General features: G+C 39.0%; 2 protein-coding genes across 2 annotated transcripts in view; both read right to left on the reverse strand.

Annotated features, from left to right (window-relative positions):
* Positions 1 to 315: 315 nt before the first annotated feature.
* LOC146464172 (cAMP and cAMP-inhibited cGMP 3',5'-cyclic phosphodiesterase 10A-like) lies at positions 316 to 23,201 on the reverse strand. Its single transcript, XM_085130085.1, has 26 exons — positions 22,741 to 23,201; positions 20,555 to 20,707; positions 20,112 to 20,140; positions 19,514 to 19,625; positions 18,314 to 18,363; positions 17,411 to 17,442; positions 16,675 to 16,774; positions 16,197 to 16,230; positions 15,512 to 15,571; positions 14,723 to 14,781; positions 14,566 to 14,616; positions 13,896 to 13,954; positions 13,719 to 13,770; positions 12,636 to 12,778; positions 11,769 to 11,930; positions 10,284 to 10,339; positions 9,623 to 9,681; positions 9,070 to 9,212; positions 8,414 to 8,503; positions 6,883 to 7,033; positions 5,842 to 5,997; positions 3,913 to 4,085; positions 3,281 to 3,392; positions 3,097 to 3,177; positions 2,053 to 2,141; positions 316 to 1,102 (listed from the first exon to the last, which is right to left on the reverse strand). Exons 1-26 carry the CDS (start codon positions 22,916 to 22,918, stop codon positions 967 to 969), a joined length of 2,520 nt encoding a protein of 839 aa, XP_084986211.1. The 5' UTR covers positions 22,919 to 23,201; the 3' UTR covers positions 316 to 966.
* LOC146464173 (uncharacterized) overlaps positions 3,077 to 23,555 on the reverse strand; it is a 31,987-nt gene continuing 11,508 nt past the window's right edge. The window contains exon 16 of the transcript XR_014868589.1: positions 3,077 to 3,091. The gene's annotated coding sequence lies outside the window, so the exon portion shown is untranslated. The remainder of the gene's footprint in view (positions 3,092 to 23,555) is intronic.

A 23,555-nucleotide genomic window follows, 5' to 3' on the forward strand; every position in this document is an offset into this window, starting at 1 on the left:
AAGTTTCATCTTGACAATCTAGTCACAACTTGAAAATAAAAATGGGGATCGACGAGCACGTGTTTGAGTTGTAATCGCTTAAAGCTACGGCTGTTAACAGGTTATCAGTTATTGCTATGGTAACCTATAAAGCCGAGAAAATACCAATAACTTGTCTACCAATAGTTTGGCATTTATTTGATACCACTGTTGTTGCATCAACTAATAAAGAGTGACAGTGTTGATCTGTAAAAGTTTAAGTGCTAGAAGTGCTGGAAATCGGTACCAGCCGGTAGAAAAATATACATAAATATACAAAAATATCCACAGACACTACAAGATGTACACTCGTTTAATCATTCTCTTTCTCGTACAAAATTTAGATTGTTTTATTTATTTTGACTGCAAAAAGGCCCTCAGTCACCCAAATTTTCGAATCGTAAAATAATTTTTCACCTCATAAATTTCACCTCCCTTTAATTTACAAACTTCGCTTCTAAAAACCCACACATGGCACACAGAAGTGATATATTTTTATATACCGTGTATCGATAATCATTTAAAAAGTCAAGTAATATCCTCCGGCCAAGAACTTGATCAGAAAAGAACATCAAGTAGTTGTACATCTTAAATAGAGCCGGCTCTGTCACGTTATATTATTTTTTTTTTCTGAAATCAGCGTCTTTAAATATAGAAATACAAAAGACATAAATAACATAAATAACATAAGCATCTAAAAATGAATAAATAGACAGATGTCAATGAAGAAGAAAAAACGGGGATAGATAAAAGACTATACACAAGTCACTGTGTTGCGGGCGAAAGGCAAAAAATTAGAAATTCAATTTACATACAAACTTTGATCATTTTTGAAGGTATGTACAAGTTTAACTCGATCTTCTTCGTCTTTCTAAATAGTATAAATTGAAATGTTGCATCGGCTTATATATTTGACTTAAAAATAACAATTTGCAGAATTGAACATATTCAGTAATCGAAAAACGAGAGGGAGCCTCTCATGTCATTTGTGTTGGAAACTTGAAGTGAATTCGGCGTGTCCGGGGTTTGTTTGTTTCTTGTTTCACCCTTCACAGCGCGACGTTCCCACGACGTCACATTCAAGCTAAAAAAAAAAAACAGTAAAAGGAAAGAGTGAATGTAATAACAGGCACGCGTTAACAGCTAAGGCCGAAAGAGTGTTTAGTTGCTGCAAATCAAACTCAATTGAGAGCAGTTTCTGAAAAATCCGTGAGCCCGTTTGTGAACATGTGGTGGACAACTGATAGTCAAATTAAGAGGTGTGTCTTCTTTTGCTATTGCGCATTCGTTCTGCGCATCTCGGGATAGTTCGAGAACTCTGATGTCTTAGCCCTATCTAAACCGTGTTTTTATGGTCTTGTTGGAACCCAGAAGGGGCGGCGGGGGGGGGGGGGGGGGGGAGGTGCGATTTCCGCTGCCCCTCCTCTCTCCATAACTTTGCAAGTATAAAAGCTACGTCGAAAGTTGGAGGAGAGATAGTCCGCCCAATGATGTTTCCAACGAGAAGTGATTACGTCATATGACGTTGTAATGATATCATGATTGTATATTGGCGGCCATTTTGGATCCGCCGTATTTAAAATATTCTCCAAAACTCCAGGAAAGCGACGAAATTGAAGGAAAAGTAACTAGAACCAATAAAGGAAAACTAATATGGGCAAAAAAAAAAAGTTACTGAATGAAAAGTAATTTTGCTTCAATTTTAAAGGGATTTTCCATTTTCTGAAGGAAAAAAAATGGCCTGTCAAAAATTGGTTGCATGGCAATATCAACATCACCATCAACGTCAATGAACAGTACAGACGATATCAAATTGTTTCCAGATAAATTTCCGAATAAATCCTAAGTTTAATATTCAGATTGAAAGTCGCTAAGGGCAGAATCCGTATCCTCGGTCAAGACAGGGGGATGGTGTCTACTAATTCAAAAGTATTTTGCATTTTTTAGTAACAATTAAACTACAATTTACAAATTGCGACTTGTGCGTGTCCGGGTTTGCAGTTAAAAGAAGTGAAGTTAAGTTTGTTTACTTACTCGATCATGGCCATTGTTGGTTCTAGTACAGGAAGAACGCTGATGAGAACTGAGTAACAGGGTTTCACAATTCCTTTGAGAAAGCCAACCTAAAAAACAAAACATGATGCTGTAGAAAACACACCATTGCCGTGCTACTCACAAGAACACGACTTACAGGAAAGAAATAAAGCGAGCAAAGGGCTAACGCTCGAAACGTCAGCACACGAATATCTTTACGGGGATCATATTACCATAGCAACTCAGTTGATAGTACCAGATATTCCCTGTTAGACAAGATTGCCAAGGCCTCAAGCTCCTTACTTTTCCTTGGACAAAATCATTATTAACCTGGGCCCAGTTGTCCAAAGCCAGCTTGAGCTAATCCTGGATTAATGTGAACTTTGATTCAAGTTTAATTACAAATCGGTAAAGCGCTTCCAAAAGATTTTTGGCCCCCAGTGTTGACTTAGACTTTTCTTTACCGTTAGCTTGAAATTAGGCTTTAAAACTACTTTTAAAGAGCGATATGAAAACCTCGATTAACTCTTAATCGTGGATTAGCCGCGTTAATCGGTTTTCGAACAATCCGGCCCTGGCTGGTTGTTTGTTGTCTATTTACTGTGACCAGTTAACCTGGTGGTGTGTACTGGCTTGCCTAATCACTTATCTTTTGAAAGTACTCTCTGGTATTCTCTAAAGTTGAATCGCAAATATGTCTACAACACAGCATAAAACTAGGCGCAGCGAGGCTGAGTTTATAGCTTTAGATTGCAGTTGTACTTGGAAGATAAGGTAAAAGTAAAGTCGCACTACGCGCCTAAGTGGTCCATACGGCCAGAGCTTAGGCAGGCTTCTGTAGCATGAAGCAACTAGGCATATGAAAATTAATACAGTATCAAAGAGTGTCAGTAATGGTTTAAAAAACACGGACGTTTTGGGTATATAACCCTTCTTCGGTGTGAAGAAAACCGTTGTAATACGCGCGCGTAAACCATTACTGACACTTTTTGATATTTATTTTTATATCAATCCTATCAGATAACAATTGTCAGACCGTCTGACCTGGCTTTTCGGAAGCTCGTGTTTCCTTGACCGATCCATCATTGGAATTGGCGACATACCCATCTGCTTCTCCTCGTCTCCCTGTCATATTAGAAACCCTGAGTTAGCTTCTACAAAGAATTCAGAAAAAGCAGTCCAAAACCTTCCAAAAAAAGGCACAAAACAAAGATCCCCTAGTGCGTACTTGTTGGTAGAATTCTTCATAAACTTTCTTGACTGACAAGATGTGAACGGACCATGGTTTAGCAGAAGTACACAGGTCACACGCGGTCATCAGCAAGCGACGGACAAGTGCCCTGAAAGGGAAGTTTATATAAGCTTTATAATTCTACGATGCACGCCGGTACATAATTCAGTCCAAAAGCAAGGAAAATAGAAGGAACTGCGAAAGAATCTCGATTTCTTGAGCTGCCACTCAGTAAACGCAGCCCTCTTTATATCAAAAGTTCCGGAACATTTTTGACATTATCCCATGTTATTTTTTTTCAAATGTCTGTTGATTGTCTTCCGTCTGTTCGTTTATGATTGTTTTAACTGTAATTCTATCAACCGTCTCACAATCGCTTTACCTTTTATGTAACAGCACTGCAACGAGGAAGCCTTATTCTATAAGCCCTATGGTTTCCCCTTAGGCTTCCTCCCTACTTTCTCTGAAATCTTTTTTTATATATATATTTTTTCTTCCGTTCGCATTTTTGTTGTTGTTGTTTTAACGCGTGGCAAAATAACATAAATATTACATTATGAATATGTTACGTTTGAGATTCTATTATTCCTTTATAAACGTACAAGAAAATAACCGATTCATAACATTACCTGTGTTCGGGTGTACTCCAGTTAAATTTGTTGTTCTTAACGATGTCCTCAAGTTTTGCTCTATTGCCAAAGAATAGCATCAAATCCGTAGCTATGATCGCTTCCTCCATAAGTTCCAGGATATGCTTGTATTGCTTCGTGGATAGAGAGCTCAAAATATTATGGCCGTCCGTCTGTTGGGGTAAAAAATCTCTTTTAAAGAGGGTGTCTACTTTTGTTACCGCGCACACGTTCTGCGCATCTCGAGATACTCGGGTTTCCTATGGGTGGTGCCTACTAATACAGGGATATTCTTAAAACTATGCGGAGAAAGCAGAACTTAGCAAATGCTCTTGGTATCAAAAACTAAAATCTGGGGTAACCATGCATTTTTCAGAGATAACAAAGCTTCAATTTTAGCAAAACAAAAACCGCCATACATAGTTTTATATTTTACCGTTTTTTACAATAATTGTTGTTTCATTGTCTCTAAAAAATGCGTGGTTACCCCCAGTTTTCTTTTTTGGATTTCAATAGCCCTTGCTAAGATCTGCTTTCACCGCATAGTAATAAACCACACAAAAAATACTTCTTTATTAGCTAATTAATAAGCACCGTCCTTAAGGCTAATTTATACGTGCTAATCAATGGGGCTGATTTGGCACAATTCGACAAAGAAAATGAGCTGGTGAGTGGACGAAAAAAGACCCGATTAATAAAGATCTCTGTCAGCCCGACAGATTTGTTTGAACCAGACTGATTTTCATCCCTCGCTACAACAGGAAAAAAATAATTCGGCCGACAGAATTGGCCGATTTAGTTCGTCCAGGCGTATAATGCGTCTTTACACGGGACGAACTAAAGGACGAACTAAATAGACGCAGTAAGATTATTTGCCCAAAGTCGTCCAGGCGTATTATACGTGTGTAGCATAAAAAGAGCCAGTTGTAACGTGTAGATTAGCCCAAGGGATTGAACCTACTAATATGACCGATAAATCGATAAGTGAAAATGAGCCTAAGCTGCAAATACATATTACTAGTAATTATAGACTACCACGCATTTATAGATTGTCTAAGAGCATTTTGGAGTGCGAAAAAACTTAAAAGGAGCGTTTACTGAATCTACGCTGTACTGGGAGATGGAAATGGAATATATATTTGAATTTCAACGCTTCCACCTCCATCTCAGTTCGCCTTCACTTTAAAAATGACCAGCTCCCAATTGGCATGATAGCTCAGTTGGTAGAGCACTGCACCGGTATCGCAGAGGCCATGGGTTTTAATCCCGTTCAAACATGCATTTTTTTGGAGGCTTTCTTTTCGCAGCTGCTTAACTGAGATGGTCTCTCCTTTATTAAAATGTTGGGAGATGACCTTGGGATGGCCTAATCTCCAATTCATGGAGCGGAGACAATACCCCAGGTATCTTTATGCTCAGCACACCGGAGATAAAGACCGATCTGACGTTCCCCTGGTTTCGCACAATAGACACCACCTTTAAGACGGTTAGTTTCTAAAGAAACTGTGGTTGTTCGTAAGTGGATGCGGAAAACTCTTCTAAAAAAAAGCACGGTAATAGGCCAAAAAACACCTCCAAAATGGTAATGCGGTTTACACCAAACTTTCACGAAAATCCCCCCAAAACGCGTCTCACAAATCAAACGAGAGAATAGTACGCGTAACTTGCTCACGGAACTTTAAATGGTCACGAAAATTCAAAATCTCCCCAAGCGCGCCTGCGTGCCCTAAGCCTGAATTAGCTTTTTAGTATGGGGTAGGTGCTGGGAGAACCTGCTTAGCTTGTTTATATAAAATTATCACAGTGATCTGCATTTGTGACCTGTGACCTGTAAAATAACGTTTGCATTAGGCCCTCGTCAGGCCGAATCGATTCGCTCTGACATAGAGGTAAAGTTAACCGTAAGTTGCCTAATGGCGACTCACTCACCTCCAAGATGAAAACTCCTTGTTTAAAATGATGCCACTCCATGGTTGATGTGGAATAAAGATGACTCAGTGGAGATTTGTTCTTGATCATGAACGCATTGTTGTACCCGCGGTGATCGATGTCATGTATGATGCAGGACAGGTGTAATGCAATTTTCTGGCAATGAAAGGTTAGAGCAACACTCAGTCACGAAGGTGGCGCTAAATTACTATTAATTACCCTTGATGACCACAAAATTCTCTTTGAACACCGAGGCGAAGACACCAAGTGAATTATCGAAAGGGGGAATAAATTCTCGCATTTTTTTAATTTAATTTTTCAAAACATTTTGCAAATAACTTGGAAATAATAAGCATAAACTTTTCAATTTCAAATCCAATTTAATCGTGGTAATTTTTTACATTATTGTGTCGTATTTATTGTACTATTTATACTGGGCTAGCAATTTACGTCACAGCTAAACTGAAACCAAAACTGCAAAAGGTAAGGACAGGGACTAAAGGCGCGGGACGGAGGGGGAGGGAGGGGAGGTGAACGGTTTGAATTGCAAACGCCGTTTTTACACTCTAAATTCGAGAAAGGAAACCGATGACCACAAAAGGAAGAGCACGGCTGAAATATTGGCTATAAAAGATTCCCATCTGTGAGCAAGGCTGAAAGAACAACGAATTGTAACGCATATCACAGTGACGTAAACCATGCCTTTCCTACTGGATAGTGCTTTATTTACTCCTTGTTAACTTTTTGGCAACCTTCTCAAGAACTGAAGAAGGCGGAATGTATTATTCTACTTCATTTTTCGAGAATTTAAAACCATATCATATAGCAACGACAAAAATAGATTACTTAAGTGTGATGTCGCGAATATTTAAAAAATGTTTGAAATTACGTGATTTATTAAGATTTTCGGAAAGAGCACGATGGAAAAGTCTACTGAGTTTTGGCATGTAGACATTTTTGATCGTGCTCCTTCGATATATCTCAACAAATCCCATAATTTCGTAAATTTAGTTTTTGTGACGATGTCTCTCAAAGCAGTACCTCTTCCCAAGTGAATACATCTGGGGCCAGTTTCATAATCACACACATGCTGTGAGCCACAGAAAAGGCATGCGACCAGTTATGATAAGACACAGGGCGGTAACCTTTGCGGACAGTCAAGGTGAAACGAATAAGGGTGTCTAGATCAAACCTGAATAAAAAGCCAGAAAAAAAGGAAACAAACAAAACAACACAGTCAGTCTACTGCAACTTGCAGTTCTACGAAGAGGGGAGAGGGGGGAGGCGGTACTCGTCAGAATTCACGGTAGGGGTGTGCCGCCCGGTTCTCCAAATCCTGACCCTATTTCAGACCAAAACATGCCCTTTTCCACACCCGTTTTCAAACCTGGCCTGCAAAATTCACACCCGTTTTCAGACGGGGGCCGGTTGTTCGAAAGCCGATTAAGGTTACCCTATACCTTAAGAGGTGTCTCCCGTCCAAGCGATGTAGCGCGTCCGGTTTAAACTGTAGATACCTGAACCCTTATATCAAATTAAAGCTTATAGAACTGGCTATCAAGCTAATCCCCGATTGAAAATTTACCAAGGTTTTCAATTTTCTCTCATTAAAAATGTTTTTAAACGTTAATTTTAAGCTAACGGCAAAGAAAAGTTTAAGTCAACACCGAGGAACAAAAATCTTTTCGAAGAGTCTGCACTGATTAGTAATTAAACTCTAATCAAAGTTCACGTTAACCCAGGATTAGCTTCATCGGGCTTTGAGCAACTGGGCCCTGGGTTTTGGCGTAATTAAGCTTCGCATCAGAGCCGAAGTCAGAATTGGTGAACTACTTCACCCGAAAATACAGCTCGAATGATGTATTTTGGATACTTCTCTTTCTCTACTATTCATTTGGAGTTGATTCCTTTGATTCCCTTGAAAATCATACCCGATTTAAGACCAAAATGATTCAAAAGCCATACCCTTTGGGGCGGCACATACCTTTATAGCTTATATAGGGGAGTACTCCCCCCCCCTCCCCTCGGGAAAGGTAGTTGATGCGACTAATCAGACGTCACTAATAAAGCGTGTGGATTTTCGTCGTGTTGTTGACGTATGCGTAGAAGGTCCATGAGGCCTTCCTGTATGCCGTTTCCGAGTTGCTTTGAACCTAATTGAACACAGAAACCTGGTGTGCATTTCTCAAGGCTCCCAAAGAGCTTTCGGGCCCGAAAAGTTATTTTCTTAACCCTTTTCTACAGATTGCCGTTTGTTTTTCGTGCAAACTAACCTAACGTGTTTCTTAATTTTGGAAAACTTGGTAATGAATTTTGTGCATGTGATATAATTTTAGGTACGAAATCTTTTTCGGGTGTTTAAGAAACGCGCGCCTAATGACACAAGGAAACTGGAATGAGCGCCTATTTTGTTTGGTTGGGACTTATAATGTTTCGCTTTGATGCTTTGTACTCCGGGAAATTTCTTCCACAACTGCTTTGGCATTATAATCTATGACTACTCCGGCAAAGCGGGAAAAATTGACATTATTTGCGAAAATGTTACATGTACTATAGTCGTTGTACTACTAACCTGACATTACATTCCTGAAAAATATCCACTGTCATAAGAATAAAATAATTTGTCAACTTGTCGTCGCTTTGGTAGACATCATATTCGAAGCTGAAAGACAAACAAACAAATTAATAGACGACTATTTAACGACACGGAGTGTTTATGTGGAAGGACCATCATCAAGGACCACTATCATAATCGACGCAAGCTTGAGCCGCTAATTTAAAGCTAACCTTTTTAAGTTTAATTCGCCAGATTCAAAATGGTGTCCAATAAGGGTGTAAACAAAGGGTAGGTCGGTCGAAAAATAAGGAAGTGTTTGTTGATAGCGTCATTCCGTGGATGAACTCTGGAAACCTTCAGATTTCACTACGACTACGAGATAGAGTACGAGTACGACTTTTCAATTCTAGTTTGCGTGGTTTGGATAACCGCTTGTTACACCAATCTTGTTACTAGGATCTCCTTATCTGCTGGTTAACAAAGGGAAGGGGGGAGAGTTTTGAGAATACAACTGATTTCAAATATGAAAGTGGTACTCGTACTCAATCTGGTTCTTGTACTCTGATATGAAGGTCCCTACTGTTACGTCGCGTTCTAAATTTAAATACACCAGTCAGAGTCCGAGAAATCTACTTTCACCTACAGTAGATGGTAGAGTTGAACAAATATACCTATCAAAGTCATTTGGAAGAGTGCAAGCAGCCACGGAATTTTGCCACTGCTGAACCTCGCTCTCCACCACACAGCAATGATAACTGAGCACTTCTAAAGCCACCTGGTGCTTCTGTTGGGCTTTAAACAGCTGACTGTACATCTAAGAAAAAAAAATATAGCATTTATTATACAGACCATCATACATATCACATATCTCAAAAAATAAAACAAAGTTAACACTGAAAAATAAGTTTCTAAATTACCATCACGAGCTCTAATAGACTGCCTACAACATGGACAAGGGGGTAGTTTCTCAAGAAACTGTGTTGCTGCGTCGGTGGGGAGTAGAAACGAATGTTTGGTTTATGAACAGTTAATAACTAAAGGTGATTTGGCCACCATAAAGAGATTCGAGGGATGATGGCAGAGAGAATACGGTATAGCACCCGAATCTCTTATGGTAACCAAATTACCTGGTTAGTTGGTTGTCGGGCTGGCAACATTTTAATAACGTTTGTTTGCTGCTAGTTACACCTAAGGGAATTCTTGTTTAACAAAAGGTATACACACCTGACTGTACTGAAGAGCCAGTCCACAGTAACCAGCAAACACTTCAAAAGACCGTGCATCTAGACATGGAGAAACAACAAAAACTTGTGAGAGAAATGATGGAGAATATACGAAAGGGTTATATATGATAAAACAATAAATAATAAATGGGAATTTCTGTGGCGTTCACAGGGTGACTCTTTCATCTACTGTTTCCAGGTCAAATTGGAATTTGGAAGTGCAGAAATACCGACTTTGTAGTACCAGTCACCTACCTAAGAGTCTTGAACAATCCGTAGATGCGCAGAATGTATGCGCAGTAGCAAAAGGAGGTACCGCTCTTTTAACAGTTGCCATGTTACAAAAAGGATCTTTCGTTCATGCTGTGCTCAAATGTTACGTTTAGAACACTTTCGAAGAGCAGGATTTTATAATACAATAGAGATATTTACAATGGCAAACGGCAAACATCAGATTCGCGTTTATGTTTCCTTGAAAAAACGAGTAGTACAAAATAGTTCCGCCCTTTCATGCTAACGTAAAACTACTCACTTTTACTGAGAAACGGAAAACAGCGAGCGGCAAATGAAGTTTACACGTAAACATGGCCACGCGGTCAGTTTTGCCGTTTCCCGTAAATGTAATTCTATATCTCTCTGAGTCTGATGGCTCCTCAATTTACCTTCAGATGAGAAAAATCCTCTCCTGCTATTGACCATCTCGACGACACCAATGACACTAGAAAAACAGCGATAACTTTTAATGAAATTAAAATAATTTCTAAATTGAGAAGAATCTAAGAAAATCTGAAAATTGGAATGTATAGAAAAATAAACGATAAGAACAGCCGAAGAGATTGAAAGGCTGTCCCCTGCATAGGCATTGCATATGAGATTAAAGCAGCGATTTTTTTGTTTGTTTTAGGACCAGTTTCAAGTGCGTCCTTTTAATTGCATATGAACAAACTACGGGAGATTTTCGCGACGATTTCCATGTAATTTTATTGTAATTTTGTTGCAGTTCAAGCAGAGCGCATCCGATGTCAGCATTAAGTACTTCAAACTGAGTTCCCTTGAGTTCCCCTCAAGGCACCCTGAATGATGATAACGCATGCGCTCTGCGATCTTCGCTCATCGCAAGAAAATCGGAATGATAAGCGGTGAAATCACAGCGAAAATCAACGGCAGTTTAGACGAGTGATTAGATATCGGGCTTAACATCGCCATAAAAATTACCTCAAAAATTGTCAGTGTAAAAATCACCTGTGTTAACGGCCCTTTTAATACCCTACACTGGGGATTTTTGATGCGATTTTAAATTTTTGTTACACTCCAGTTTGCGATAAGCATAGTAAGTGTAAACTACGGGCGATTTCACTGCAATTTTGGCGCTATTCGGGTGCGACATTGCAATTTCCCCAAATCACAGCCAAGTTGCATGACGTTTCGAACATGTTCAAAACCTCTGCGATATCATGGTGACAAAACAAGCACTCAAATCACACTGAAATCGCCACTGCGTTACACTTTCGATTTTCATCGCAAACTCTTGATTGACAAAACTTGCATCAATAAGTGCGACAAAAATAGCACAAAACAATCGCAGGTGCAAACAGGCCTTAAAGGGGAAGTATCACGCGAATTTGGTGTTATATATCAGAAACTCCAAAACATTTTTTAATCAACAGAAATCTAAATGTATTGCTCAAATTTGTTGTAGATTGTCATCCCATCGATGAGTGTCTCTGGCCACAGATGGACTGGGTTAGAATGGAATGCAATTTGAAAAAAGTAAGGCTAACTGATTTCAAGTCCTTGCGTTTCCGTTTCCAAAATGCACTAGAGCAGGTCATGAGTTGTTCCTTTCAAGAATTCAGTTGATTTCCTTTTCTTGATGTTCTAGAATTATTTTGTAACTAAGTGAAGGTGTTCTCGCACCATTTTCACGTCAAAAGGTTACTTCCCCTTTAAGAAGAATGGCGAATGACAAAATGCCTCCTAATGATCAAATTGAAATTTGTTTTAAAAAGTAATCTTTATATACTTTTCAAGCAAGTTACAAAGCAGTTGTATTCACAGGAAGAAAGAAAAAAACAACAACAACAAATTTACAACAGTTTGAAAGAGCTAAATTAAAGTGCACGTCGAAATTGAAAGTTCCTTGTTACCTTCCTTTGCACCTGACTGGTACACACAAGATGGACTTTGTTATGTACCCAGTCTTCACGTCCACTTCACGGTTGAATCTTGTATCGCGATATGGATCACTGATGTTCAGAACTTCTGCTGTGCTTGCTACATACCCTGCGATGCCTTTACTGATGGGAAATCTTTTAATAGAGAACAAAAAACGTAAGCGTGACCGAATGGCTAGCCCCCTCCCCTCCCCCCCCCCCCCCCCTCAACTACGGTAGATCAGGACAAGGCCGCATCCACACTAATGCGTTTTCATCTCGGCGAAAACGAAGCAAACTGTTGTCATCCACACTAGCGTTTTCGTATCGTTTTCCCCTATCATACTGAACGCTCGAAAACGATGTGAATGACTGGGACTTGGGATTTGCGCATGTGTTAACATCACAAGACCATCCGCCATCTTGGATAGAAGCTCCGATTTGGACTGGAACCGATGGCATGTGACGCTTTTTACGTCACCATTTTGAAAAGTCTCCGTTTCCACCTGTCCACGCTACAAACTTGTTCTAGAAAAGTGTTTTCAAAACGATGCGTTTTCAAAATCTCCACTTTTGAAATCATTTTCGAAAGTCTCCGTTTCCATCGAGGTTTTTGGACGATAGGAGAATATGCGTTTTCAAACGAAAACACATTAGTGCAGATGGAGCTTAAACCAGAGATGTCGCGTCCTCAACTTGCCGCCGCTACCTTCGATTAGGTGGCGGCATCCTCCGTAAATTCCCTGTAAGTTCTACGAATAAGATCTGTAACTAAGGCAAGGAAGGTGGCGCATTTTAGGTGAATCATAAAACAACCAAAAACAATAGCAAAGAAATAAAAAAGGTTATGCCACCTAGCACCTTATTTCTGCTCCGTTTCTGAATTTGTAACCAGAGCCATCCTCGTCTCCCTCGTCGAACAAATTGGCGTATAATTCATCTGTTTTAGAGTCTAGCATAAACACCGCGCACCGGTCAGCGTTCACAAGCCGCTTGGCAAAGGCCTGTTGAAATAAGACAATGAAACAAGTAGCTTAGGACAGTGGACAAAATCTGCAAATTAATACTTATCGGCCTCGTTATATATCTAGGCGCTCGATCGTTTGAAATTTACGCGAACTTCATGACATCACCGGCCGATCTAAAGCACCCCGTCATTATTATTATTACTATTATTATGATTATGATTATGATTATGATTATGATTATGATTATGATTATGATTATGATTATTATTATTATTATTATTATCATTTTTTAAATTTTTTTTTACCCACAATAGGGTTACAATAGATCGCGACGCGTTGTTACGCTACGTTACTTGAAAAAACAACAACAACAACAAAAAAAAAAAACGAACAAACAAACTACTTTACAAAACCAGGAGCCGACAAAACTAAGTGATCGAAATCTATAGTAAGGGTGCCCAAGTGACTTCAAAATTACGAGGCGATTTGCTCGCTGTGGCCATTATACGTAGAACGTCTAGTTTGCTTTTTAACCGTAAAAGAGAGCGTTCAAAGCTCAGCCTGTCATTGCAGATACTCGTTGCGAAAATATGATATTTGGCAATAAGAAGAATATAATTGAGCACTCCGTTATTGTTTGCTTTTTGGTGCCAGCCGAATAAAATCACGTATTCGGATAAAATTATTTTTTCAAGAAATTTTTCGAGCCACCATTGAGTAAACTGTTTCCAAAAGAGCGACGATTCCCTGCAATTATAAAACATATGTGCAAGAGATTGTTTCTCGGAAAAGAAACCGTAATGGAAGAACACAGGCGCAAATATTTAAGTTGAAAAAATCTAGGGAAGGACCTGTGCAAAATTAGATAACCTTCGCCGGTCCCACAGCATGTATTGGCACCCCCACAAAACTGTGTTGATTCGCATTAGTCACCCAAACACAAGAACTGCTCAGTTGTATAACTAAAGAAGCCTACCATTATTTTTTCAATCACAACATCCATCGTACTGACTTCATCGAATATAGATCTGTAAAAATGGTAACACAGACGACTTAAGTTAAAAGTCCAGATAGGATCTAGTAAAGATGCATTATTACCTGTGCGCTGCGCAAAAACTGACATTTGTATAAATTTCGCTATCTCTATCCCCACCTTACAACATTGAGCAAGAAGCTGTTGAGGTCCTTTTGTTTTTGCATCTGTTTAGAGAGCTACAGGGGACAAAAAAAAACATCGTCGTCATTATCATTTTCATTATCATCATTACCATCATCATCATCATCATTATTATTATCAACACCACCATCATTATCAGCAGCGGCAGTTTTATTATTCTCAACCTCATCTCGACAACGTCATCGCCGTCATCCTCGTGGCATCTTTTTCTTCTTTTTCTTCTTCTTCAACATAATCATGATCATCATCATCATCATCATCATCATCATCAGCATCATGATCGATATCGTCACCATAATCACAAACAACAATCGACTGCATAAGTACTATTTCTGTCTGCTATCATCACGTTTACAATACGATCATCTGTTTGTCATGGCTACTTAATTCTAGAATACTGATATAAAGCCTTCCCAATGATCACTGCATTGAAGACTCAAAAGGCGAACAAATTTAGTTTTGTGGGGATTTCTTCTTTCCTGTCCTATGCTTTCGAGCTTCCGCCTTAGTTTGATTCTAACTAAGTGACTTGCAAATTGAACACGCCTAGACTGGAATCTCTTTACATTAAATGTTAAAACTCTTAAAGTTATATGTTTCCTTCTCGCCATTTTCATTATTGTTAGATATCTAATGTAATACGCACTTCAGCATGATGGATGGCAATACTTCCCCAAGCAAGGTAGCTATTGACAATCTAGAAAGTTAATGACAACAGATTTTGTTAGACAACTTTGAACAATTATGATTCGAGACTGTAAATTCCATGACAAACCGCTACATTAAAATGAATTGTAATCTACCTCCTCATCTTCCCGTTCAAATGTCGAGTTGCCCAGCGTTTTAACCAACTCTACAATACCTGTAAAAAAGGCATTCAGCCACTTTGTGAAAATGGTCATAAATTATAGTTGAGGCTGCTGGCTTGGGGAAAGGGAAGCTTTAGGGGGCAGGAGATTTGGCTTATGATGTAAATAATGGAGACTAAGAGAGTTTTCGTTATTGTTATCAGGAAAAGAATGTCCCGAGTAGACTCAGTTATTCAAGTGATGATTATAACTGATAATTCCAGTTGGATTGGAGATTGAAAGTAGATCGTTTTATTAACCCTTTTTAAAGGGTTAAAACCCCTAATATAAAAGACAACAAATTCTCCTATCTTGCCCCCACACGTTTCTTATAAAAGTACTAGGGAGAAGTTATTAAAATATCAAGAAAATTCACCTTGGGTGATCGTATCCTTAATTCTCAAGACCTCAGGGGTTGAATGAGCACTAATGTTACAAGGAGAAATTTGATGCTGATCATTGTTAAGGCTAGCTTAAAGGGTTAATGGTAAGCCCTGTGCGGCCTGGACTGGCTTTCATTGCCAGACTCGCGTCATACATATGATGTGGGTTGAGTTTGTTCCTGGTTCTCGTCCTTGCTCCAAAAGGTTTTTCCTCTGGGTACGTACCCTGGTTTTCCCCCTCTCTTCAAGAACTACTAATATTTCCAAATTCATTCCAAGTTCAAGTCGTTAGGCTAGTATCATTCTCGAAAAAACAAAGTCATTTTAATAGATCAAAGGTTAGAAAGGAGTGGTGTCTTACCAACTATAGTACCATCCGCTTGCACAATAGGTTGGCATAGCACGGATTGAGCTGTGCTATCTGAAACACAAAGAGTATAAAAGGACGTACATGAAGTCTTTCCTTAAATATAACATTCCAAGCTCATCGATAATAACATTAAAGTCCTTGAATCAGTTTAATAAAATGCAGAAGGTTCAGTCCACGCAGATGTGTTTTTGATTGAAAACGTTTGTTCCGTCTACACAAGTACGCTTCGGAACGCAAGCTTTTAAAGACGGTTTCCAGAGTCGAGTGTGCTGAAAACGAATTCGTGTGGACAGCGAAAAAACGCAAACGTTTGAAAACACCTGCTAGAAAGTCAAAACTTCAGTTTTTTTTTTTTTTTTGGTTATCGTCCACACGAAAGCAGAACCTTTTAGTAAACGATCTCCAGAGTTGAATCTTTTGCCAGTGGTGCAAACTTCTGAAAACGCATCCGATTTGAATGGGAGCTAAGATTCTGACATCATGCTATTTCACAAGCAAAGAAAAATCCTGTCGAACGATTATGTCTAACAGGTGATAGCCAGGTTCGTTTAAGTTCTTCCAAAAGACAGGTCTGAATTTGAGATAACCAATCTGCATTCCACATTCTTCCACGCTTGCTTTACGAAGATCTATCGCAAATCTGTGTGGTCAACATATCGTTTGTATCGAGGCTTACCTTCTATACCGATTCCTTTAGGAAATCTCTCATCCTGCAAAAGAGAAGAAGCTAAATTATTCACTAACACAAATCACAGGCCGGAAATCGTGGTCAAAAAGGAAATTCTCAACAAATTAATTTATGTGCAAGCTTGCTTCATTTCGCAACAGTTTGCAGAGTTTCAAAAAGTATCTTGACGCTTTAGGAGCCACAAAATCTTTCAATGATGGTTCTTTCCTTTTTAGTCCTTGGAAGAAAACCTTACAAAGTGTCGCCAATCAAATGACACCTAAAGGTGAGCAGGTGATTCCACGCGGTACACTACGTACACTGACCCACTCAGATGTTCCATTTACAGCGGACAACTTTAGCAAGGGGATAAATTTTTATCCAGCAGATAAAATGTACTCCAACTGTTACTGCTGGATAAACGTTATCCGTACTTTCAACAATTGAGAATTGAATTTTAAGTGGGTATATTCTAAGGATACATTACCCCGAGAATATCCTTTACAAAGAGTCTTTCCCCAGTCGCTGCGACATACGCAGCTACGGTGCCTCCTGTTCCTATAGTCTGACGGCAGAGAGATCGCGATCTACGAGCAGAAGCATAATTCAAACAGTCATAGACAACCTTGCCTTCTTCGTTGATACCAGGTACTGTACTCCAATAAACCTCGTTCCGAGGGTCTCTCGAGGAGAGACCCTCAGAACGAGGTTGCACTTTAATAGCGTTTTGCTACTATGAATACTCGTTATGTACATCTTTGAGATGGAGAGGGGGGTAGAAATATGTTTTTTTAGGGCATTGCAATTTGGACTGCCTTATGTCTAAGACCCTCTAAATTCAAGAAGTCAACCCGAGTCGTAACATGCAATTAGTTTCCATTCGCGCTTATAAAGCTATTATTTTAGAAAAAAAAAACATACGCTTAAGCACATTTCTTCAGCGTTTTAATTATATACTTGTGTTTGCATATAACATTTTGATCATTTTATTATTTTGTGAAATGAATAACTTGGGAATGAGCCGCCATGAAGACATCAAAATGCTGTTCGTTACTTATAATTAGTGCTTATTTTATCCTAAAAACTATGATTTTTTCAAATTCAGTGTTCTTTTCTAATGGCTTCTCTGATGGCTCTCTTAAAGCGGTTTGCAGCTGCTAGGCAATCAGCTCATACTCCCTTAGATAGTATAGGAGCAAATTAACAAAACCAGATTAATTTACCTCGGCTTGGTTTCAGAGTACAGATATATGTCCTACGGAATAAAAGAGAGAAAGAATAGATGCCGGTAAAATACTGGTCCCCACTTGCTGACTTGCATTGAAAATGTCATTCACAACGATACTTTCCCCAAAGGAAATTAAACAATTACAAAGTCAAACATGTTACGTTGTCTTAAAACGTTCTTTTAAACTTGCATGAACGGGTGCCGCATTCGAGAACACGTCAAGATCAGTTTGCGTGTTTTTTCTGTAAGTGGCAAAGACTCGAACAGCTGAAGAGGGAAGCGTTTTCTTTCTTTCTACTTTTGTTTATTGTTTTCTCGTCTCAGTCCTTTGCATATCGTTTTCTTTTTTGGTTTGTTTGTTTGTTTAGTTTTCTTTTTTGAGGAAAGGGAGCTCTTCTCACAATTAAAGCGCTCTCCCATTTACTAAACAAAGACGCGCACGTGAACAACAACCAAACAAGAAAAGGGACCTGCTCGCTCGGCTCGTACATGCAGCTCCATTTTAGTGCGTGGGGACTTGATCCATGAAACAACCCTACGAGTCTCGCTCAATACTCACTTCCATGCAATCTCTACTCGCCACGAATTCAAATAAATTGCGACAAGGTACTTCAGTCACATTTGTCTTGTTTCTTTCGTGATTTGCTAAAAATTTGTGATAGCACTCCCCACCCACCCCCCACCTCCATAACGTGCCCGGGTTCAATTCCCGGATTTGACTGAATTTGTTGTTGGTTCTCGGAGACCTTTGAAACTAGTCGCTACAGGCTCATTGATGCTCTTTTTTCCGTTTTAGGTGGGTTCACGTGAAAGTGTGAAACGACCTTTTCATGAACCCTGTGCTATATAACCCTTACTACAGGATCGACCTTGATAATACGCGCAAAACACGGCTTACCCTGTCATTCTTGTCGACCAAGTAAAGCGAATGCGTGTTGGCGTGAGTGGCTGCAAAAAAATAATAAAAACAAAACCAATCAATCAATCAATCAATAGATGATGAAATTCTTTCTTAAGGGAACTTTTGCAACGTGAAGTACAGCGTTTACGGGATTAATATCTTCATCCATTGGTTCGACCGAAGCTGGAATATGCATCCTAGTTCGACCGAAGCTGGAATATGCAAGAATGCGGCTTTTGGGACCCCGGTTTTTAAAGAAAGATATCAGTGCTCTGGAAAGGGTTCAACGTAAAGGAGCACGGTTCTGCTCACAGAATTATAATAGATATGCTAGTGTTACGAACATGATTAAAGACTTAGGGTGGACCACGCCGGAAACGAGGAGAAGGCAATCTAGGTAACTAACTCGTGGTCTTATTGATATAGATAGCCGAGAATATTTAATTCAACACTCCGAGAGTCGCACGAAGGGAAGCCATCAATTCAAATTTTGCGTGTCATACGCAAATAAAGAGGTTTTTTAAAATTCGTTTTCCCAAAAACTATAGCAGACTGGAACTGCCTCCCAGAGGCAATTGCTTCGTCAACCTATTTGGAAATTTTTAAACATAGGTTATTGCTTTTCTTAAGTATTAGTATATAGTTTATATAGTTTTCTTTATTTGACTTTTATATCATTATTTTATATATTGATATATCTGTATTTTATTCATTTACTAATTTTATTTATTTTTACGGTTGGTGTAATGTCTAACGATTTTACCGACCAAATAACATGTAAATGTAAATGTAAATGTTCTTTGACGTTCGTTAATTCGTTCGTTCGGTCAGTCATCGGTTGATCGGTCGCTCGTTCGTTCATTCCCTCGTTCATTCATCTGTGCATTCATTTTCCGTTTGAGGCTTCATTCCACATCTCGTTCGTTCAAGCAGTCACTGTAAACACTTTTACTATGAAATACCAAGTTGGAATCGTTGGGAGAGGGGTTTTAATTTGTAACAAACAAAAAATGTAAATACACAAAGATGAACACGAACGTGAATATATGAAAATACATACATTTGAACTCCGAAAGAAAGAACGAATTTAAGTGAATGATCAATCGCGGTTATATACACAACAATCCCATGCGATGACCATTCTCTAATTAAAAAATGGACATATATTTAAAACGAATAATCCGTTTACATATTCACCTGCCGCCACACTTTTGACAAGCTCATACATGACTCGCACTTTCTTTGGCTGTTGGTTGATGTCTTTTGTCAGTTGTTGAAGCATTTTCCGCTTGTCTGTATGCACGCAAAACTAAATCATACGAAAGATAAAAAAAAAGGTGAAAATAGCGCATTGTCTTTTTACAGAATAAGCCGTCAATGACAACAAGTAAAACAGCACCAAACTACATTTAACAATAACTGTCAAAATTCCCGCGCGCTGATTGGCTTGTAGGTATTGTCTATAAGAGTACAGATAATAAAAATGACGTCAGATGTAACGCGCGCGCTTCCTCAACGGAAATCAAAGCCAATTCCGCTCGTAGTTTTTCCATGTTTTTGCAAAAAAAAAAAAAAAAAAAAAAATTCGACGGCTGTTTTCTATGGTCTATACACTTACAGACCATAAAATGACGCCCTAAAATGTTCAAAACTTGGGAGCTAGTGAAACGGCTCGCCTGCGGCTCGTGGTTCCACTTGAGTTTTGAACATTTTATATGACGTCGTTTTATGATGTATAAGAGTATAGGCCATAGAAAACTACCGTCGATTTGTTAACTGAAATCTTCACAAATACCTTCCATTTGGAGAGCGAGGGCCTCACACCTAAAAAAAAAAACGGTACACGATAAATCAATTATCAACAAAACTAACAATAAGTCCTATTATGGTACCTTTAAGTACATGTTAACCAGAGACAGACTTTCAGTAAGTGGAAGCCCGCTCTTGGAAGCTGGGCTCGCCTGGCTCAGTTTGATCTGGTACTGTTAATTGCCTTTCCATACAATACCCTCCAGGGAAGACTGTGCGATGTCTCACATAATCTTGGCATGTATTTAAACCAAAAGGAGGGGAGGGGAGAGAGAGGGGTGAAGTAATGGAATTAGAAGGGCATGGATAGAGTTCTCCTCCCCTTCATATACAGGCTATATGAAGTGTCCACCTTAAACGTTACATTTTTGAGCCGTTGCAACATCAGTCTAATCTGTAATCAAATTTCTACCGAATCCAATGACATACCATTCCCAACACCTCCATTAATAAGTTCCACAGACTGGGTCTTTCTTATCAACCATCTCTCAAGCTGTTCCTGGCTGACGTCAACCATGATGAAATCTTCCAGGACCCGTGGGTTTGCTATAAGATATTCCTTGACTCGCATCTCTGAGAGAACTGCCAACGAAAAATTAAACATGCAGTAATATTTTATAAAAGAAAAATTAAAGATGGATGCTGCAATGGTATGAATTCAAAGAAAATGTCATGTCAACAGTTTCTATATTTTAAACAACCAGAATAAAGTCTCTTAGACAGCCAAACGCAGATAAATTGCAGGTAATGTCCTAATATTCTATTCAGATAAATGGATTTTCCACCACATCCTATGACAATTTCTTCAATCTTTTTTCAACCCTACCTAGACTGAGCTTTAACTCCTCTTCTCAAATATTAAAAGCCCTAAGCCAGGTTCAAAGTCGCCACGGCAACCCCCGCCCCCCCCCCCCCCCCCCTCTCCCCAGTCTCATTCTTTACTAGGAATTAGAGAGATTTAGGGTGCGTTTTTTGTTTTTTGGGAGAATCCAAAAACGGATTTGTGATCCCAAAAAAAAACCGCACCCTTTAGTAGAATGGCGCTTGCAGCAAACGGCAAAGTGAAATTCGCGTTTATATTTTCTTAAAAATTTTGAGTACAGTTTGAAGAGTACATAGACGAAAATGGTGTAAAATAACTCTGACCTTTTGATCATAACGCATAACGATTCAATTTTACCGAGAAACTGCAAACAGCGGCGAGCGGCAAATGCATGGTCACGTGGTCATTTCTGCCGTTCGGCCTTTGGCCGTAAACGTATTGCAAAATTAAAATTTACACAATTCACCCTGGGTAGACATGGAATACATTGGTTCATGCTATATATTTTTTTCCATGAATGTGTGTGATTTTCTGTTTAATTTCGTATATTTCCTGCGAAACCCTAACCCTAACTCCAACTCCGACTGCTTAATGTAAACCGGAAGTGAAAAATTGAAACGATAAATGTGACTTCCGGTTTTAGTCCTATTCAAAATATTTTCTTTTTGACAACAAAATCACTATATGTGTGTGACATTCAAAAACGTTTATGATTTCCCTGTAAACACCTTCTTTTAAATGTAACCAATCTCGATTGTAAGAAATTTCCATTTCCGCTGTATACGTCGTTGTTGACAGCTGTTTTTTTTCCTCCTAAGTACAATTTTTCCATTTGCACTACTTCAATGGACATTTTATTTTTTGCCTATTATGAATAAGTAATGACTCGCGCTAAAATTATTATACTTTTACTCACCGTGAATTGCCATCCATCAAACAAAAAAGTTGTATAGAGATTCCAAATTAAGAAATCCGGAAAAAAAAAATTGACATGCTGTAATATTTTGTTTCTTCGCGTAGACTCTGCATGCACGTCACGACTAAAAAAATATCATCAGAATTGAACTGATAAACTCCTCAAACCGATTTTTGGTTAATTTGTCTTCTGTTTGAGTTGCATTGAATTTGCATATTTTGTGCGAAATCTGGCTGCGATGAAATGGAAGTGAAAAACGAGCCCGCTACAATTAAATTATCACAGTGCCAAAAAAAATGCTAGCGTACAAGTATCGATGATAAACCAAAACGAAAACCTTAACCCCGAATATCAATTAAAACGGTTTTATGTATCTACCGATAGCGATGAAATATTTAGACAACTGACTAAGGGTAAAACCTCGGACAGTCAGCAACGCGGCTTTGAAAATCAATTTGCAAGTCTGTCTCCAAGATGGATACGCAAAATTTTGTTAGGAGGAAATTCTACGCGAATCCAGTTAAATATCGCAAGGTCGTTCGCATCGCGGTGTTAATTAAACTGGCGATTCGATTGTTCAAAGCGAACTTTCAGGTTGAAGGAAAACTATAAATACGACGAAATGGTTCCAGATAAAATCATAATTTAGATGCGCTGGTTTACGGGCGACGCTCCAAAAGCAGAAATTATACAAACAAAGTCATCGTCCTTTGATATACATGTTAATGTACGCACTCTACGAGTGGTTGGTCATAGATGAAAAATCGACAACAATACCGCAGAGAATGTGAAAAAATAAGCTAACAAGTACGTCGCTAATGGCCCTTGGAGGTTTCACAATGGAAAAACACGCAAAATAACCTTTCTATTGCCTACCTCCTGAAGGCTTTTCCTTGAGGTTTCCAGCATGACTATCCTCATTCGTGCTACCACTTTCTTTCAAATTTCGCAGCGTTATTTGATTTGGAAGCGGAGGAAGTCTCCTGACACTAACTTGCTTTGTTGGCGAAGACATTTTCCTTCCAAGCTTTAAAATTGGTTGTAAAGATGTCATGAAATTCCACGGTTGATGCGTAGGCCGCAAAAGCCATTCCCGTACGCTACAAACGCTCGAACATTTACGTCTCAATCGCTAACTGTCGGATGTCGAGTTATGCGCGCGCTAATATATAATTTCTGAGCAGGGGGCGGGGGAAGTCTGATCCAACATTTCCATATCTTTCAAAAACCTATGTGCTAAATTTCAAAACCATTACCGTGGTGTGTAAAGGTTAATTTGGTCCTTTCTGCTAAAGATATCAAGATGTTTGACCCTGAATAAGATGAGATTACCGGAACTCTAAGTTGGCAGGTCTCTCACGGTCGTAAGTAAGATGAGATGTGCGTGGGTTAGTCAAAAAGGGACAACCGTGATTAATAAAATATAACTGCGATCAGACACTTACCGTATAACAGCTGAAAACGCGAACTGAAACAGACTGAAGTGTAGTTAACGCTACTAAAACTCGGACTGATTATTTTTAATTACAGCCCGGTTCATGGTGATGGCCCAATTTACACGGTTCTTTGGCAAAAGTTTTTATTTTCGTGTTCTCTTCACGCGAATAATATTGAGAAACTGGCAAACGGTTTAAAAGCGGAGTCTGCGTAGGGGAACCGTGTTGAGCAAGAAAATAAAAATCATTTGAAGA

The sequence above is a fragment of the Pavona decussata genome, unplaced genomic scaffold, assembly GCF_977016875.1.
Source record: "Pavona decussata unplaced genomic scaffold, jaPavDecu1.1 SCAFFOLD_168, whole genome shotgun sequence".
Classification (NCBI taxonomy): domain Eukaryota; kingdom Metazoa; phylum Cnidaria; class Anthozoa; order Scleractinia; family Agariciidae; genus Pavona; species Pavona decussata.